This window comes from Melozone crissalis, unplaced genomic scaffold (genome assembly GCF_028551555.1).
Source record: "Melozone crissalis strain CALT ecotype California unplaced genomic scaffold, PUWL_Pcris_2 ptg000068l_1, whole genome shotgun sequence".
Classification (NCBI taxonomy): Eukaryota; Metazoa; Chordata; class Aves; order Passeriformes; family Passerellidae; genus Melozone; species Melozone crissalis.
The window spans coordinates 11,099,686-11,119,853 of NW_026535846.1; the positions used below are offsets into that span (position 1 = coordinate 11,099,686).

General features: G+C 43.8%; 1 protein-coding gene across 6 annotated transcripts in view; it reads right to left on the reverse strand.

Annotated features, from left to right (window-relative positions):
- Positions 1-1,681: 1,681 nt before the first annotated feature.
- The window catches only part of PAK3 (p21 (RAC1) activated kinase 3), a 117,315-nt gene continuing 98,828 nt past the window's right edge, over positions 1,682-20,168 (reverse strand). For all 6 annotated transcript variants that reach the window (XM_054289393.1, XM_054289394.1, XM_054289396.1 and 3 more), the window contains 12 exons: positions 19,820-19,973; positions 18,741-18,778; positions 17,384-17,515; positions 16,618-16,780; positions 12,188-12,251; positions 8,523-8,571; positions 7,644-7,756; positions 6,667-6,784; positions 6,220-6,319; positions 5,594-5,790; positions 3,094-3,231; positions 1,682-1,949 (listed from right to left, as the gene is read on the reverse strand). In XM_054289393.1, coding sequence (XP_054145368.1) covers positions 1,860-1,949; positions 3,094-3,231; positions 5,594-5,790; positions 6,220-6,319; positions 6,667-6,784; positions 7,644-7,756; positions 8,523-8,571; positions 12,188-12,251; positions 16,618-16,780; positions 17,384-17,515; positions 18,741-18,778; positions 19,820-19,973 — 1,356 coding nt within the window. In that variant the 3' untranslated portion in view covers positions 1,682-1,859. The remainder of the gene's footprint in view (positions 1,950-3,093; positions 3,232-5,593; positions 5,791-6,219; positions 6,320-6,666; positions 6,785-7,643; positions 7,757-8,522; positions 8,572-12,187; positions 12,252-16,617; positions 16,781-17,383; positions 17,516-18,740; positions 18,779-19,819; positions 19,974-20,168) is intronic.

Genomic DNA, 20,168 nt, shown 5'->3' on the forward strand with positions numbered 1-20,168 from the left:
AAGGACTGCAACTAAACAGGATGCCAAAGCCAGACATGCTCCTGGCCTGACTCTACAGCAGCCCAAGCATCCTTCATTCCTGCTGGCCAGACATGAAGGTGGTGAGCAGCTTAAAGGCTACTTAACCCTTGGCAGGACCAGGCCAACGTGAAGATCTAGAGCAGAAAGCTGTTTTACTGTGGGGGTTTTTTTGCTCACTGGGTGCATGTTGCTTCAGTTGCTGTTTTGAAGGTCTTGCATGAGTTGTACTCCTAAAATACAGCAACAAATATGCCATGCAAATGCTTTTACTGAGTGAAGCCACACTATATCTTTCAGAAACAAATAAATAAAACACAAATTGCATACTGAAAGCATTTTGCTCCCTTCCAAATCTGCTGACTAGTCAAGCACAATCCTCAGGCACATCCCCAATTCCATCTCTTGCAGGAACTCAAGAGCTTCATTGTGGAATGCTTGCCCTACGTAGGACAGCAGAAAGCAGGCTGGCCTGGTGCCTCCAAGTAATTCTGCAATTAATTCCACTTTGCATTTCACACCTTTGTTCTTGCTCAGTGCACAGCTCCAGGTTTTAAGGCGCTTTCTTCCCGAGCTGGCTGCTGCACTGGTTCCTGCAGATCTGAACTGTGCAGGTTGTTCCCTGTGTCAGCCTCAGTTTCCAGGGCAGAACTCCTGTGCCTAAAGGATGCTCACCTGTGCAGGAGCCTGCAGAGCAGCCTGGTCCCCCCCCCTCTGCTGAGAATTCCACAGACACTAGGAACCCTTCCCAGGAGCTACAAGACAGCTGGGAGAAGAACAGGCACCCTCAGAAGAGACACCACCGCTCTGCTCTGTTTGCTCTTCTCTACTCCTGCAGAGACTCAGGATGGCCAATCCCACCAGGCTGTGCCTTTCTCAGCACGGCCACAATTTCCCTGGAGAACAGCCCCCACCCAGTTTGGCTCTGAGACAGGAGGATTAGTCCTGTCCCAGGAAGAGGCACCCACGGCCAGGCTGCTGCCTCTTGTCGTTCCCAGTGCCTCCTTCCAGCCTGGCTCTGCTGATGCTCAGGCTGCTCTGGGCTCTGCCAGGGCTCTGCTGGGGCTCAGCCCCAGGCACGGCTGGGCCCACTCTCCCCTCACATTGCTCTGACAGCTTTGCATCAGACAAACCTGTTCTGAGCACACCGACTGATCTTGGTGCTGTTTCAGCTGAGTCAGACTCTCACCCAGGCAGAGGTTGCAGTCAGGGGTACAAATGCAATTGGCAAGAACCGAACCACTACACAGTCCCAGCTGAACGCCTTATCTCCACAGGATGCTTTGTCTGTCCCATCTTCATTCCTTTTTGGTTGGAAATGCAATTGCACTTTCTTCCTCATGTAGAAGTACCACAACTGGGCAAAAACTGGCAAGTGGGCCATTTTCAAAAGGCAGTCTGGAGTTGATGAATGAAGAATTGCCCTTTTCCAATTCCAAACCATACCAAAACCCCATAAACACGACTTTACATCGTTAAGAAAGAACTGACAATTTAAAAGTGAATGTACAGCTTATTCACAGGGTGAGAAGGAAGGGAATCTTCCAACTGAATTTGCTTTACCTTGGAAATGATTGAGGCAGCAAAGCATTTTCTGTCATTACCTCTCTGTCCTTAGCCCCGATTCATCTTAAAAATAAATTAAGGAGCCAGAAAGCAGGAAGAAGACAAATGATAATTTTTTTTACTCCTTGAGGAACTGGGGTGGTCCTACCACCATGACTGTGACCGTTGGTTTGTTCATCCATCCATCTGTCCCGCAGCATGAGAGTTGAGGTTTTGCAGAGTTTGTGTTCTCAGTCCTGCTCTGAGCTGGCAGGGCACAAAGCCGACCTGCAGTGCTAGCGGCTGCTGTTCTTAATCGCTTCCTTTGCCGCAATGATCAGAGGAGTCAGGCTCGAGAGTGGCTTGGCTAGTTTTAAAAATGGATGCTGCCCAAGGGAAAGAAACAAGAAAGGTACCATTACTTTCCAAACTCAGTTCCTCACAGGCTCAATCAGGATTCCACTTGTTACGAGAAATACTCAGAAACCGGACTGAGGGGACCATCTGCACTTCCACCTTCATGTCCAGGACACTGCTATCACAGGCAAACAGGGCCCACACACCTGTCAATCCATTTTTCCAGGTGTCTTCAGCTTGCTGGGATTTTTGCCCTGCCAGTGCTCTGGGAATGCTGCTTGTTGCCCCAGAGCTTTGTTCCTTTCAGGAAACTCAAAAGACTCACTCAGGTTCCCCCTCTCTAAAGACACAACCTCTAAAAATGGAGCTTGGTGGCAGAAACCTCTAAGACAGGAACAGGAGGGACAAGCTGGGGCCTCCTCTGAGGCTCACGGTGATCCCTCCATACCTCCCCCAAGCCTCCTCCTTCCCATAGCCAAATCTCTGACAGCTTGGCTGGGACTGCTTTTACCAGGTTCCTCCCCCACCACCACTATTTCAGGCTTCCATACCTGGTATCATTCTACTTCAGTTCTTTTGTCAAGAATTAAAACTGAATTTGCTCCCAAAAGTACAAAACAGGGCCACAGAAATGACCAGGAGACAGAAAATATCTCCTCTGAGGAAAGGCTGAGAGAGCTGGGCTTGTTCAGCTTAGAGAAGGGGCAGGTCCTGGGGAGACTTCACTTTGCAACTCTCCAATACTTCAAGGGGGCTTGTAAGAAAGTACAGGACACATTTTTTAGCAGGGCCTGTTGCAAAAAGATCAAGAGGGACTGGTTTTTGACCCAGAGACGATCCATTTAGATTTGATCTAATTAAGAAATTGTTTACAAGGAGAGTGGTAAAACACTGGTACAGGTGGCCCAGGGATGTTGTAGGTGTAAGTCCATCTCTGGAAACATCCAAGGTCAGATCAGATGGGGCTCTGAGCGACATGACCTAGTTTAAGAGATCAGTCAGACTAGATGACCTTTAAAGGTCTCTTCCAACCCAAACCATTATAGGATTCTACTTAGTTTTCATTTGAAAGCACCAAGACTGGAGCTTAATATGTGGGGGAGCCACCTGATGCCTTTATTTGATTAGAAAACCGATCCCTTGGACATCAGCTGCAGTTGTTTCCCATCCTACCTGCAGAAGTTCCTTGGCAGAGCCTCGCCTGTCCACGTCCATCTCCAGGCAGCAGTTGAGGAAGTCTCGGAACACGGCCGAGAGTCGCTCTGGGTTCTGCAGCTCTGGTGTCCCGTTTGTAGCTATCAGATACAGTGCCTGGAGACAAAGCACACACAACACTGTTTCATTCATACCCAGAAATACTCACACAACCCCTATTTTTAAGCTCCAATCTCCACTGGCAGTTTCTTCCCTGGCAGAGGGCTGGAGATGACTTTCATACATCAAGAACAACAAAACCCCCCTCAAAAACCCTGATGCAGTCACAGCTATTCCAGCATCAAAATGATCTTGCCTTGACAGCTGATTTCATTGGCTGACTTGGTTAGTAGGAACTACACCAGCACATTTTACTTCTCCAAGTATTGACACAGCTTTACAGGCCATTTTAAAGAGTCAGTGTGTCTAAATATATTATTTCAAAGGATTATTACACAAAATGCATCTGTGCAGTGCTCACTGGTCCCTAAAGTATGGCTTCCATAAAACAAAATTAATAAAGTTTTTTACTCTATTCTTGATAAAAAATGGTTACTGGATAAAAAAGAGAAAGAAATCCATCATCTTATACCTTGGGTAAAAAACCAGAAATATCTGCAGTCTCATGTTCAACAGACATGTCAAGCTGCATGCACAAATATATTATGATGAAAAGGCAGAATTGGCAGACAGGGCCCACCTTCAACTATCTTTCAGCAGTCTCTAAAATTCCAAATCAGCTTCACTTATGTGGGAAAACTTTTAATAGTCTCATCAGAAAAAGGAGTAATTCCATCCCTATGGTAACCTCCACTGATTTTAATACTCAAGTAAACGTATTAATGACATCCCCATCCCAGACACTGCCAGGCAGGAAACAGGAGGTTTTGACAGCTGGACTACTGAAGGCTCAGTGACATGGAGAAAGTGGCTTGGGCTAGGAAAGAAAAATGTTCACTATATATTACAAGAAATCCAACAACTAGTGTGTGCTATCAGCTAAAAAATTTTGCTGTAAAAAGCAGTCTTGCTTTATAAGCTCTTCTGTTCAGAGGCAGCTGAGACCTCTTACACAGATCTCAAGTATATCTGACTGTGAATTTGGTCAGAAATAGGAAATCCAGTTATCTTTCTAACAGCTGACCTGAGGCTTCTTGAGGAGTCCTAATCAACATTTCAGATAAAGGAAACAGGGAATTTTCAGCATCCAGATCAACAACACTAATTCTTTTCACCTGCTTTTACTGCCTTATACAAGGCAACTGTGTTTTTTGCAAGTGAAATATGGGTTCACAGGAAACAGAAGCAAAACTGTGATGTGCAAAGGTCTCTGCTGGTACAACAGGGCTGCAGTGACAGAGGCCTAATGCCACCCTGCCACTGCAGTGCACTCTGCTTATTCAGCACCACTCTGAATCCAAACCTGTTTATTTCTTATCCACCATAACAAGGTGACACAGTGTGCAACACTACACATATGTGCCTGGAAACAAAAACCCCAGGCCACCTATCAAACCAAAGGAAGTCTTCCAAGAAAACTCAGGAACCTTTTTCAAAAAGTGTGAAAGACTTGTATAATTGAAAGCGTGAAATTTGTACAACTGGTGTATTCTTTTCTTAAGCAGCTGGGAGATATGTCCTGACCCTTCTGTAGTTTCTTCTGTCAGTCTGCAACACACAGTCTGGATGCCAAAAATCAGAGAAAGCACAGAGAAACCTTACAGCATGGAAAAGCTAAAGATCATGCTCTATTTTAATTCCAACCTTAACAAAACATATGTATGTATGTATACATATAGGTAATAATTAATTTTCTCATAAATTACCACAGGAATTAACTGTGCAGCATTTTGTTTCAGCTGTCAGTCATGAGGTTTTACCCTGGTATACATTCCCCCACTACTACATACCCATTTGGTGTAAGAACTGGCCATTTCATTTTAAGATATTAGGATAAAACTGAAAACTTCAAAATACACCATTTTACTACAAGTATCTGTGCCAAAAGATACTTTCAGAAATGTGTTTGATAATAAATAATTGCATTATTAGAACAGTGATCTTTCCTGGAAGGCTTAGGTAATCAATCAGCACTGGTCTGACACTGAAGAGAGTTTTGTGCCTGCAGGTACAGCTCCAATGCTTATCATAAAAATTCCCCAACCAGAGAAGCATGGCACTTAAAAATTTTTGTCATTTGGAGATACAGCTCAAAGAGAGTTCACAAAGGGCATGAGAAATTTCAAGCATCACTGAAGGCTGAAGTGGCAAGTTTCTGCACAGGTACATGTCACTTTGCCTCTGAGCTTCTCACAGAGATGCAACCAAACCTACAGCAGATGCTGATGTGCTGTAGGAACATTTTTAGAAGTGGGCCTTTGTAGAACCAGTTCAAGGTGATGTGAATGGCATTTTATCTCATGGAAGACAAAATATGGCACAAATTAGAAAGACAACAGTATCTGTTATTTCATCCTACCCTGAGAGGATTTTCATTAAGGTAAGGAGGTTCTCCTTCCACCATTTCTATTGCCATGATCCCAAGTGACCAGATGTCCACCTTGGGGCCATATGCTTTTCTTGTTACAACTTCTGGTGCCATCCAGTAAGGAGTCCCCACCATTGTGCTCCGTTTACTCTGCTCAGGGGTGATCTGAGCACAGAAGCCAAAATCAGCTGAGGAGAAAAACAAATACTGTTAAAGCCAGCTTGAATTACAAAACCAAGCAAAAGAACCCCCACTCTAAGTCTGAGAATGCACTGTGGAATCTAGCTGGAAAAGCAGCCATGCTGTGCTTCCTCAGGGCTGTAGCCAAGGTAATATGGAATTGGCCACTTAAAGAAACCCTCATGTTTCATCCACTGGCTTTTACTTAATCACTTGAAGCCTTAGACTGTAACTCCCTCCACTCTGGAAGGGCCATACACAAAGCAAAGCCACTCTTACACCCTGTTTCTCTCTGGACCTCTCTGCACATTGCAGCTGTGCCCTCACAGCAGGGTCCAGGTGCCCCCACCAGCACCACTTCTGGAGAACTGGCTATCACTCAAAAGGAATCCCCCACCCCACATTCAGGAATGCTGCATGTGACCAGGAATACCCACTCAATTTGACAGATCCGTCCATCCCAAGAAGAATATTGTCACTTTTGATGTCTCTGTGGATCACTTGGTTGGAATGAAGGAAATCCAGGGCTTGCAGGCACTGGTAAGAGAAAAAAGAAAAGTAAGGATAAAAATTCATGACATGATTTCATCACATGAGACAGGAAATAGTTTTATGAGATTTCCTTTCCAGGGGAGTGGTGAGGAATGGCAGAACACAGTGCAGCCAAGGGAAGAGCTTGCTGCTCCAACCCTGTTACAGTCATGTCATTCTAGGGGAAGCTTTTGAAAGGGAAACATCAATTGTTGCTACAGGCTGTCCCCTGCAAACACAGACAGAATGCTGCTGCTGCAGTGGAGCTGCTCTTTCTTCTCCATACAATGACAACACCACAAGCAGAAGCATCACCTTGTCCATGCAAACAGAAGCACAAGTGGATCCCTCACCTCTCGACAGACAGCAGCAATCTGTCCTTCATCCATACATGTCTCGGTGACAACATCAGTTAAAGAGCCTCCAGCCAAGTACTCCATCACCACCCACAGCTCATCACCTACAAGGTAGCTGAAAGGAGAAAACAATGCTGTGGGGATGCATGTGCACAGCCAAACTAATGAATAATCATAAGTTACAACTGATTCTTGTCTCCAGGTAACTTGCAAATGAAGACAGAATAAAATGAAAAGGACATTCATTCTAGGCTACACAGCTCTGGGAATCTGCACAGTGGAAAAAGAAGATATCCTAGGTGACAAGCAAGGGAAGAATGCACTTAGTAAGATAAGCAAGCAAAGATAAATCTGGAACCAGGACACATGCCACCAGCTAGCTCATCATCTTAACTCATGAATTCCACCCCTAACCCCAGGAATGAGGCAACATAACTTTCAAAGTTATCCATGGGAGGAGAGTGTGCACCACTGAGGACAGAAGTTGGTCCAATGTTTGGAAAACCTTGCAAAACATACATTTAGAAACAGCAAAGGCCATTAAAACACTGTCAAGTTAGGTGTTTCTGGAAACAAGAACTCAGTCTTCCTGGCATCCCCAGCAATGGAAAACAGCAGAAACCACCCAAAGGAAAGAATTTCTAGGAAAGAATTTCTTGTCAGCACTTTGCACAAGACACAGAAAATCTGACCAACTTTGAAAAAATAAAAACCCAGAACAACAAAACCTGGAATATGGAGCTGACAGACTGTTGTTTTAGTAAGATATGGCTGGTACAGGTTTTTGAAAAGTGACTTCAAACTATGCATGCCAGAACAGACTAATGCAGAGCCAATGCAATCTCCTCCCATCCACTGGAGATGTGTAGAGAAAAAATAAAGAGCTCCATGTTCTGCAGTGATCAAAGGGGTTTTTTAACCTTTGGCCTGCAGTGTGTAAACGAACATTCACATGATAATACAGAACAACTTACCTGTCTAAATAGTTAACAATATTGGGATTCTTATTTTCCCTCATGACCAGGATTTCATTGATAATTAGTTCCTTTTTGGGCTGCTGTTGGAGATTCATTTGCTTTATGGCCACCTAAAATGACATTAAAAACCATTAACCTGAGTAGTCTATTGCACAAGATCAGACTGAACATGCAGTGGACAGTTCCATGATTTTTGATTGCATCACCTGCTATTCTTGATTACATAACAAAGCAAACACAGACATACATTATGGATGTTGTTCCACAAGAAAAATAACAAGAATAATAATGGGGAACGGAGACAGAACAATTTCTGAACCAATACATTTATACTGGCAATAAAAACTATCTACTTTTTATTGCCACAAAAGCTTGTTGGGATTTCTCAGCAGATTTCTCTCCATAAAAAACATTCAGGGATAATGTAACATGGTACCAGGGTGGGATCAACAATACTGAGGAGAGCACCAACTTTTTCTGAAGACAGAGCAAGTAAAAAAATTCATCTCTTCAAACTGGACTTAAAAGCTAGGGGTGAAGCATCCAGCCAAGCACAGAGAGTACCAAGGCCCTTATGGATTCTAGGAATCCACAGGCACCTTTTCAGGCATTTATTAAAACCTCAGATCCAGTGTTGCTGGAAAGCATAGGGCCACAGTAAGTGCTCAATTTCTCAGGCACAAAACCACACTGTCCTTAAAGAGCTTTCACTGAAAAGCTGCAGACAGCAGTGATGGATTTGGCCAGTTGACATTTGTCCATGCTTCAGAGGAACAGCCTTTGCAGGAAAGCTCTACTGGCCACCCAAAGCTCCAGCCACAGCAGAGGGGAAAGCATTCAACAGCTGCAGAAACTGCTGGGATTTTTGACACTCACCTCTTGCCCTGTGGCAATGTCAATCGCTGTATAAACAGTTCCTGAAGCCCTAGAAACAAAACAGCAGGAGAAACTGAGAAACACTGAGAAACACTTCAGTCCCTGGAAGTGAAAGCCAGCCCAGACAGGAGAGTTCTGCTGCCTGGAGTGTTTATAAGGGCTCACCCACTCCTCAGCCAACAGCATGGCAGCCCACCAGCCCTCTGCCATGCACAGAAAACTGAGGTTCAACATGAAGAAGAAGGGCTGGTGCAAATGTCCAGTGTACATGCCACATTATTCTAATTCAAAACCTAAGGGTGGGGGGAGTGGCTACGAAAACTGTTAAATAATATGTTCAATTCCTATCCATTTTGCTGTGGTTAATTTAGTTTTTTCCCCCTTTTTTTTTGTGTGTCTGTGAGTGTGCTTTTTCCATGAAATGTAACACACAATCCAGTTGGGCCTTCTCACACCTTTAAATTGAATCCATCTGCCAAACTCAGGCAATGTCACACAGTCACTCTGAGAACCCTGAACATATGACAGCCATTTGAGGAAAAGATCTAAATACAGCTTTCTCCAGCATGCAAGTAAACAATTTTCCATCCATCCTGCAAGGTCACAGCTAGAGCAGGTTAAGGCATCTATTATTTCACACACAAATTGAGGACTTAGAACAGAGGATACTTAGAGAGATTCTTTGTGCGTCAAGAACTGCAGGCAGCTGCTTCTGTTGAGTGCGCCCAACACATGAAGGACTCTTCATGGTGTCCCTGTCTTGCTTCTGTGGCACACATAGGTTGTGTTGTAGAGCCACCAGAAATAAATAGTGTGCTCATCTGCAGACTAGACAGGGTAGGGTTTGGTTTACCATCTGCCTTTCCTTCAAAGATGTTCTTCCCCATAATGACATGAAGAGCTGAAAAAGCCCCAGTCAGAGGCAAATCCTTCGGGTTTCAAAGCATCTAGGGGCTTGAAAAGTTTAGCTTCCTTCTGAGCTAAACCACAGTTTTACACTGCCATCACTTAAGAAGCCCTTGTCTGCAGGGGCAGTGAGGCAATGGAGAGCCAGGGAGGGAAATCTCACAAGCAGGAATGTGCATCCTGCAAGTGTCCCAGTGATTGAAAGTGCCAAAATGAGTTTGCTCCTTCTCACATGATCCCCTGGCTTGTTTGTTTACCTGCAGGCTGAAATATTTCAGAAGCAGTTTAATTCAACAGAGACCTCATGTCTGCATTGAGAGCAATATTCTCATTGGGCATGCTATGCACACTTTTAATATAAAGGCAAATGCATTTTCCTATGACTAATTGACAAGATTAATCCAATTTGTTTTCATAAGAAGTCAACAACATTTATTCAGAATTGCTAACACTGTGATGATTCTCCTGAGCAAAGTCGTATCAGGCTTTATTTCAAAACAGCTCCTGAAATTAGAATGCTTTTGGAATGCTCCAATCCACCTACTTGTGAGGAGTTTAGATAAAGGTAATTTAAGTGAAGCTGCCAATTAAATGCAAAGGCTTTGCGATTCTGCATTACAAACTTTCACTTCTAAGCCACTCATTTCTCACCAGTAACTTTTAATCTGTCCTGCAGCACCTGGTCTTTACTGCAGTCAGGCAAGTGCCAGCATTCACCATTAGATCTGTGTCACTGTGTGCAGTGCAGTACTAACCAGGCTGCTCATGGCTCCAGACTAATTTGTCTTGCTACAAGAGCTAACACTGCTTGAGCAAACACAACCTCTTTATCAAGTGCTAGTTAAAACTAAGTTTCCTCTGGTGTCAGCAACATTTTCAGTCCTCAGCTGGAGACAGAGGACAAAACAGGGACTCAGCACTGACCTGTTCTGCAGCACAGGCCTGCTGACTACTGTTCACTGCCAAGTGGCTGTAAAACCATCACAGTCTTTAGTAACTTCCCAGCTGTGTGAAGCCATGCAGTGCAATGTGCTGGCCAGTTGCTCTTCCTCACATAAGCAGCTGCTCTCTACCTGCAGTTCCCTGAGCATACATCTCCCTGCCTTGCTCTCATTAGCAGCTGCTACAAACCTGCTCCCTTCCAACACCCCAACACTTGTCTTTGGCACAGCTGCACCCAACTCACTGCAGAGGTGGCAGCTCAGGAACTGGCACCTGCATTAACTGAGCAAATCACCTGCTGAGGCAGTGCCACAGCCCAGCACTGCTGCAGACACCCAAACCCCAGCCCTGCAGCACTCTGGGTGCTCCTGATCATCCTGTTTGATTACCTTTCTGATCATCTTTCTCTTTAGGATCTTTTCCTATCACAGTAAGTTGTCCTGCAGTGTCAGAGGCATGAGTTAGTTATGGCAGCACACTACTCCCCAAGGAGGAGTTTTAACTAGCACTATGCAATCTTCAGGCTGCACTAAAAGCTGGAGGAAATCCATTTAGATACCCTTTTAGGCCACATACCAGCCACTTGTCTTTCCACCAGTTGTCAAGGCACCTTTGTGCAAGCTCACTCCCACGTGAGGGTGATGGTCACGTTCTCACAGTGACAGCAATAATCTGCTTCACACACGTTTATTCTGCTCTCACTTGTTCAGCTGACACCCCTTTCCTAAGAGACAGGCACAGCTTGAAGTTTCCACTGACATTTTACAAATGACAGCAAGAACTAAAGCTTTGAATAGGAAGCAAGTTGGAATTTGAGAAAGGGTTTTTATACAATAATGGAGCATAAAAGCCTTCCCACAAAGGCCCTACCAAATCACAGAGATCTAAGATAAACCTGCCAGAGAAAGGGCATGGGTGTGTCAGCCTCATTGCAGTACATTAACTATTCCAGGTTAGCAACAGGCCACTCTGAGCTCAGAGCTCACAAACAGTTAAGGCAGAAAAATATCTCCTGATGCCAGAAAACAGCTTCTGTCCTCCACTGCCAGCAGTGGCCTGGCATTACACAGATGGTGCCAGTCCTCCTGGAACAACACTGCCAAGGAAACACCAATGGTGCAGGCAGCCCATAGTTAAAATGCAAGTCAGATACCTACAGTATTTACAGTTAGCAAAGCTGGGTTTCAAAAGCGAATGGCTTGGGTGATTATTTTCAATAAATGCCTAGAACCTGCAGGATCCACAAAGGATCTGCCACAAGGTAGATGATTTATCTTCCTCTGAAGTGCATTAGCACTGTGTCTATTACTGAATTTTTGGGTTTTACAGCCCCTGATAGAAAAAAAAAGCTTATTATTTAATCTCTGGTTTCAGTTTCTAAACTATGTGGTTATAAGCCTGACCACTGAATATTGTTTAAAGCAAATATTTGAAATAAACATTACTGAGAGCTGACAGCTATCAGATGGTATGTTTCTCTTTTAGGTAATCATGTTTTTTCTCCTTTCTTCAGCATGGTCATATTATTTAGAGACATACAAAAATGATTTCTCCTAAGAAAATAAGCAAACAAGAGCCACACACTTGAGGGACAACAGATCCTTCAGGCCTTTCTCCTTGCTGCAGATGAGATTCTGTCAGTATCAAGTTGTCTTTCAATTACTTTTGACCACAGTTATAAATTCTGATCAGTACTGAGAGACAGGAGGATCTAAAGCTGATCACATCAGAACATGTTTGCCTATCTTCATGCTTGATGCTCCATCAGCAAAATACCAGGCCCATGGTTTTGCACAAGTAACTGGGATATGACTTACCCTTGGCCAATTTTTTCAAATCGAGTGTATTTCTTCTTAGGATCTCCCACACTCACAATGCTCCCTGAAAGAAACAAAATGCAAGATTCTCACTTCAAACCAGAGATTCCACCTTCCAGCAGATCCGAAATGCAGCCCCACTGTCTGGGGCTTTGAGTCATTTGGGGTCAGTTGGGTAACAACAGCAACAGAGGCAGCTCCACAGCACAGATGGCCTCCATAAACACCGATTTGCTACAGTCCTTTAGGGTTACCCTGACAAGAAACTGAACACAAGGAGAAACATCCAGAACAGACACAGATCAGAAAACAAGAGGCACCAATGCAAGTGTTTGTTCGCTACAAACATTAAAGAGAGCTATAACAACTCTGCCTGTATTTTCTTGGAAATAAACACACTGTGATTCAACACAAGGTTTACTACTTCTGAAGATTAAATGCACCTTCTATTCACTTTTTTATGAGCAGGTACCATTTCTGGAACAGGAAGAGTATTGCAAGTGCTTCCAGGAGAGGAGGAGACCATCTCAACCTTTCAACAGTTTGCCAAAAGAATGCCTTCATGTTTGCAGTGAACAGCATCTCATTTTGCCATCAAGAATGATGGGGTTTCAGAACCAGGGCCCCCATCGCTGGTTTCCAGGCTGACTACTGTTCTGAAGACATCCCTGCTCTGCACAATTTCAAGAACCACACTGCTGGTTTTCAGTGTGACACAGCCCCATCACTCACACTGGACTCGCCCTCTCACCACCACACACACACTGTTCATGTTCTCCTGAAACCAGCAGGGTGGGTAACAAGGACAGCAGTGTTCCTGGGTGCTGGTGTGACACAGACAGCTGCCCAAAGGGATGCTGATCCTGAGCCCAGCTGGTATGATGCAGAAGACAGATCAAACAAGGGCCTGCTGCCTCCCAGAAGCTCCATGCTGCAGCAGTGGGATGGTCAAGCTCCACAGCATGAGCAGGAGGTTTATACCTTCTCATCTCCTATCCCTCCTTCTAGCCAGCTAGAAGGGAGCCCCAGAGTCCTCTAGTCATGTTCTTCTCTACTGAAGAGTTATTCTGTAGTGAAGACCTGCTCTAGAGAAGCAGAATGAGCTTTTCTTTATGCCATGTGTTTCAGTGAGATGAAACTATGAAAAGTTAACCAGATTCTGAAGGTTTCCCAGATTGGGTTCCTGACACACCAATCCACCTGACTCTTGCAGGTTGGCACAGCAGGGCAGGACCACTACAGGGCACTTGAGACCGTGTGGGCATCCCAGGCAGCAGGCAGGCTCACCCTGCCATCAGCCCTGGCTGGCATTCCCAGAGCACTGGGCAAGGGGAGTGAGCATGTGGGGCAAAGGAAACCTCTTCTCCTGCAGCTCCCATTAACACTCTTGCCAAGGGCTGCAAAATTGCTGTAGCAGGGAGTGTACCAGATGGTGCTGATGCCCTGTCTTCTCACTGTGCTGGCAGGCAGATTCCTGGCCAGGCATCCAGTCAGATGCCCATTTGGATGCTGAAGACCTCTCTGCTCCATACAAATGGCCTGGACAGGGGGAAGAGGAGTTTGTGACTACTAAGAGGGAATGGTGCATCATCGAGTTTTGTTTTGGATGCACAGGTAAACAAACATGTGTTTGGATTTGTAATACAGGGATACAGCCAGATCAGTCAAAGGAAATAAGCTGCAGATCACTGAAGTCTTTCCTTCTGAACTCATCTTCTTAAACTATTTCTGTGATGTACATTCCAAGGTAAGTGCTTAGAAGACATTTGCATTGAGCCACCACCTCAGGCTTCACTGTTTGCATTCTATCAAGGAAACTACCAGACCAGAAAAACCAGTACTGTTTATTGAATTAGGACTTTCCATTTTTTTGAGTCTATCAGATTTTGGCTCTTTCATTTGACACAGACAAAACATCCTAATTACTGCTTTTTTTCCTTCCCATCAGATTCCTGGCATCTCCAAATGTTTAACTTCAGCTGTCAGTGGCATGAAGTCCACAATGGGTGACGGGGCCAGACTGTCCCACATGGGACTGACTCACACCCTGTGGCTCACAACCCCATGAGCTCTGCAGCAGTAAATCAAACAGTGCTCCAATTCTGCGCTGGGCTGGACAACAGGAAAAACTCTGAGCTGCCAGTGCCTGGCTGGGTGCTATTTTCAGCACGTTAATGGAACGGTGTATCTACTAGAACAGATACCACAAGTTCATGGAAGTTCATTTACTTCAGGAAAGAATACAGAGAAGGACTGAAGAAGAAAGATTTTAAAAAATTATTTTCCAAATTCGCCACTAATTTTGAAGTTCAGATTTCCAGAGTTTTTCCTCAAGACTTGAGTAGCTGCTTTTCCAGGGCAGTTGTTTGTGGCTGGTTCCCTGTACTTAAGCCAATGTACATCAAGCATTACAGCATTAAAATTAACAAAGCGACAGGTACACAACTTCTGCTCAGACAAGCACTCCCTGCTCTGGACAAAAGATAAACCTATCAGCTATTTTGATGTCTTTAAGCACTTTACTTTATCAAGTCCTAAATTAAGTGGATAACAAAGCTGAATTGGGCCAGTTCTGTTTTATAGTTATCAGTGGAACATAGTCATGATTTCATTACAGACAGAATTTTACTTGATCTTATCTCAATATTACAGTCTTTACTCACTAATAAAACTCTAAAAGCTCTAAAAGAACTCAAGCTATTTCAAGCAGAAAAGAATTATGAAAGCAATTTTAGATAAAAGAGAGCAGGGGACATCTTCCTAAAAGTAGCATAGAAAGAGTTGTGAGGGAAGTAGGCAAGGTGGAGCAGTCATGCGAGTTAAAATAGAACAAGCACCACATTGCTTAAATATAATTAGTTCAGACTCAATAAAAAAGCATCATGCCTGTTTTCAGATAGCTTCATGAAAGCACAGAAATATTTTCACTGCCCACATCACAATTTGCCCAAGGCAGACATTCAGACCTTGCTCACTTGGTAGCAAATTGTTAAGAAAGAAAAAGCATGTAACATTTCAAAGATGCAACTCCCCAAAACTCCAGGGCTCAGTCCCAACCTGGCATATATAGCAGCTTGAATAAATGATAGACACACCTGAGCTCATGGATGCGGGGTACCTGTAGATCTCAGGGGAGAAGCCTGCCTCAAACATTTAACATCAGCTGAAGAAGCAGAATTCCTCTCTCTAGAAGCTGACATACCTGCAGGTAACCACCTGCTCTGGAATTTATTTCACTGTGGCCTCAGCTAAAGCTATTGAATTTATCCCTTGGATACTCCCTAATGTCACTGAGATTCATGTCAGCCTGGTAAGGATGCAGGAAACTCTGCAAGCAGCTGAAATCTCACAGCTAAGGAAGGCTCCAGCCTGTGCATGCACAGCAGCCATCAGTGCCAGGGCAAGGATGACAAGAAGGTTGAGCAATGGCAACCACTGAGAAAAGGCCACAGCCACACAGCACTCTATTACAAGCATTTGCCTCCATTAAAGACACATTATTGGCATTGTGATCTGACAGAAGGAGGTGTAGATCAATCTGCTTCTTTTACTAACAATTAATGGTAGACACAGAATAACCTGGCTCTGCTCTGAACCCAACCATTTAATCTGAGAACACTGCACTGGCAGCTATCACATGCAAGAAGCAAATTCAATTGGTTGCACTGCAGAATCAGGAAGGGCTTGATGTGCTTCAGTAGAGAATGATGTGCACAGGGGTTGGGGCCAACAGTCAGGAATCTAAGAGTATTAACTGGCTGGGAATTAGCCATGAGAAAGTGCCTTGTTATCTGAGGAACATATAGCAGATGCTTCTTCCAAAGGAGAGCTCACTGACAAAACTGTAAAATTCTTAAAAACAAACTGCAGAAGGACCAATAACAATTATGAAAAGGACAGCAAGAGAATACCTGGAAAATGTGTAACTGTCTCAAGGAAAGCTCACTGAGGCTGAAGGGACCAGCTTGATGCTACAGTTGTCTACTGGTAAAAAATCCACACCAAGAAAAAACCTCCCACAAACAAAAACCCAACAGATTTTTGCAAAGTATTTTGACTCCAATGAACCATGAGAAATTAGGAGTCCAGAGAGAATTCAGGAACCCAAACATTCTGTTTCATTTGGCCATTAGTACACAGGAGTTCCCTATGTCATTCACTAGGTCACAGCTTTTTGCTCAACCAGAAACAATCTCAGGTTTTGCCTTATGCACAGAAGGAAGCTCAGGCAAACCCAACCCAGTCCCAGCTGCCCTCAGAGGCAGCAGGAACACCCCAAGTGTTCTCTTGCTGCCTCAAAGCACAACAGTTTCTGTAGGGAGTTGTAAATGACTCTGTGACACTAAACTGCAAGAAACATTTGGTACAGCTAATGCTGACACATGCAGCAAATACACTGCTCTGGCAGACTCAAAATATCCAATACATACTCAGTTTCTCTAGGATCTCCTCATCTGTCATCTTGGACTTTTTTCTCTGCCGGTCTGTGTTTCTGTACAGGGTGTTTGTGTTGGAGTTTTCAGGCTGGGGAGTGGTGGCTTCTTTAGCTGGTGCTGGTGCAGCGGCAGGTTCAATAACAGAGCGGGTGTAGATCTGTGACAAGAAATTATTTTGTGTCAGAAAGGTGGCTGGCAGAAATCCCCCTGACATCACATTCCAAGTACAAACCCTTAGGAAGATCATGTCTGCCACATCCAGGACTCTAAAACTGGTTTTGCTGTCCACTTCTCAAACTGAACAAGCAAAAATGAAAGGTTACAAGTTCATGGCCAGTTTCATGTTCAATTTTCATGGATTTGCTGATATAGTCCATGGAGAGGGGCAGGTACCTCCAGAGGACAGTGTGTCCTATGTACTTGCCAGGATATGAACTGCATCTTTGGACTGCTATCACTGCTGACAGGGAGCCTGCACAGCTGGACAAAGTGGCTCATTTTCACACCTGTAGCATTAAAGGACATTAAAGTACCTCTTACCTGATATAAAAAGAAAGCCATGGCCCTCACCAGAATCCCAGAAACTGACACAAGAATGTGAAAGTTCAAGCCCGATTTTCTCACTGTCAGTGGTTGGAGTGAAGCTCTGTGTCATGGCAGGACTTCCACCCAAGCACCTTCAGCCCCTTCAGTGCTGTCTGATCACAAACTTGCAGCTCTGCACTGCACCAAACACAGAGCTAACAAAGCTGGCACTTACTGATTTTGTGTGTTCAGGCCGTGGGGCGATAACGGGCGGAGGTTCATTGTCATCTTCCTCCTCTTCATCATCTTCATCCTCTTCTTCAGACACAGAGGGAGCCAGAGGAGGTTCTGATGCCGTTTTTGTGCTCTGTGGACAGACAGTACAGTGAGTGACAGTCTCTATCCTGGCACTTTGAAGCTCTGACAGCTACCTCCACCCTGTCTTCCCAGACATCAGAGGCCAATCTAGACATGCACTTGCTCCTATGGGCCTAAAGTTTAACTTAAACCCAGCACAACACTTAAAGGAATAGGTGCACTGAACTCCACCAGTCCCACCTGCTGCTCAGAGGCAGGGGGTTATACTATGTCATCCCAAATTTGCTGGTGAAACAAAAACATGAAAATGCATCTTCTGAAGTTTTTACCAACTGCTTTAAAGCTGGCTACAAGAGACCACTAGGAGAAGTGATGCAAATCAAAGGCACCATTCAACATATTCACATCTGACTGCAACTCTCTTTAAAATGCCATCCCTTTGGTCCAGTAGAAATAGCAGTAAGGGAAGCCCACAGCAAACAGGGAGAGCTGAGTTGGTAATTTTGGAAAGCTGTCATGCTGACTGTCTCACTACTGCCTCTGTCTGCTAGACAATTATACTACAACATCTGCCAAGGTGTCCATATCCACTGGAAAAGCTACTGGGAAGGGTTCCTCTGCTCTGGTGAACATCACACTTCCTCTGAGAAGTGTGTTTTATTAAAGATAAGGGAAATGGCATTGATTGGAAACCTGAAGTGTGAATATTCAAAGATGATTTTCATTTCATTATACACAGTTGGCAGTGTAATCACAAACCTCACATGAAGCTGCTTAACACTTTAAAATAAAAGCCAAATCCCCATTCAGTCACTTGCTATTTAATTCACTAACAATAACCCTAATAAATTTGGTCAGTATTAATGTGTATGCCACTCCTACATCTCTGGGATTGCTATTGCAATCCAGCATTAATTGGAGTGGATGGTTATTTAAAACTTTCCTTCAATGGTTCCAGTGAGTTACATATCAATTATAACCTTATTTATATTCAGTTATACATCCAGCTGTACTAGGGAGAAATCATGAAACTCGATGGAAATCGCATTCTAGATTTTTAAAACTAAATTAAAATTGGCTCATTAGGTGGTGCTGCATATTGTTGTGAATTATATACACCATGGCTAAAACCAGCAATCTTCTGTCTGCTAAACCAGACTTTCACCTTTTTAAAAAGAACTCAAATAGAAAATCATAAATCAGCCAGGGAAAGCTGATGGCTTGCTCCACAATTCTTAAAAATTAAGAACATCAAAGGTTACTTTCCCACTCACCGAGGGATGGGCTTCTATGTATCCATGGGCGCTTTTATCTGCAATGAGCAAAGGAGAATGAACCAGATGCTGCTAAGAAAAAACCCTGCCTGTTTTGGGGAATCCCACAGAACAAGTCAACCCAAATAGAGATTGCTCTTCTTCCACACTATCCCTTCAGGAGCAACACCAAGGAAGAGAACAGGACAAAATTCCAGACTGTCTATTTCTGGCCTGTTTGCTAGTAAATAAAGTAAATAAAATTTGGTCAAGAAAATGCAAATTTAACTGTCAATGCTTCTGTTCCACCCAAGTGCTAAAGCAGCTTTCTCTTTTTTTTCTCCTTTTCTTCCTGTGGTCTTTTTTTTTTTAATTAACTGCATGCATTCATTCTCATTAGCTTGCTGACAACATTTCCACAGAAAATGGAAATGTTCTTCCTCAAAACTCTTCTTAGCCATAGCAGCTCTATTCTGACAAAGCATGAGAACAGCTCCTGGGTTCAGGAGCACACATGAACTGTTATGAAGTCTGCATTTCATCACAAAGGGAATTGCTATTTTAGCACACAGTAAGCATCAAATTAGCCAAACCCTTTAATTATGAAATTTGGGTAAAAAAGATGGTTCTCTCAATCCTGGAGGTAAGTGCACAGTTTTCAGAAAGACTTCTGAGAAGTTTCTGCATTTTGGAAGTTGTCTTGGTTGAACCTTCAAATTGAGGAAATGACAGACTCCAGATCCAGAGGCCATCCTGTGGAGGAAAGGGAACCCCAGCAGGTGACACTCCAAATGCTGTCTGCACCCTGCTGCTACTGACACCCTCATTTCTAGCTGAGGCTGTCAACAGGCACTCTACCAAACTAATGCCATCTTAATGGCATTTTTTTTACAAAATCTTGGTTAGTTCTAAAACCCTGCAACAAAGCAAGGTTACCATTTCAATGACATTTGGGGGGAAGAAAAGGAGAAATGGAATTAATTTCCGGAGTATTCCACAATGAAGAATTGGTTTAGGTTGCCTCCTGACAACTTGGATGTTGGATTTTGCTCTGACTCATTCTGGAGCCTGACCTCCCCTGTTGGGAGACATCAACTTACCTCCTGATGTAAAGCTCATGTATTTCTGGTTGTTAACTGTTTCTTTTGAATCATAAAATTTGAGAACATCTAGAACAGCCTGTGGGTTCTTCTTCTGCTCCAGTTTTGTTATGTTGGAGGTCTGTAGTAGCCTGGCCCACTGCTCTGGAATGCCCTGTAGACATTGAGTGGAAGCAAAGTGGGTTTAGAGTATTTAAAATCTGCAGCCTCACAGATCTTTACCAAGATCCCATGCTTGCTGTAAGATTACTTGCAGAAATTTTGATTGACACCTTACAATTAAAATTAGATGCAATCATTTCTTCTCTATCAAAAATATAGCTAAAACCAGGACCCAACTTTATAAAAA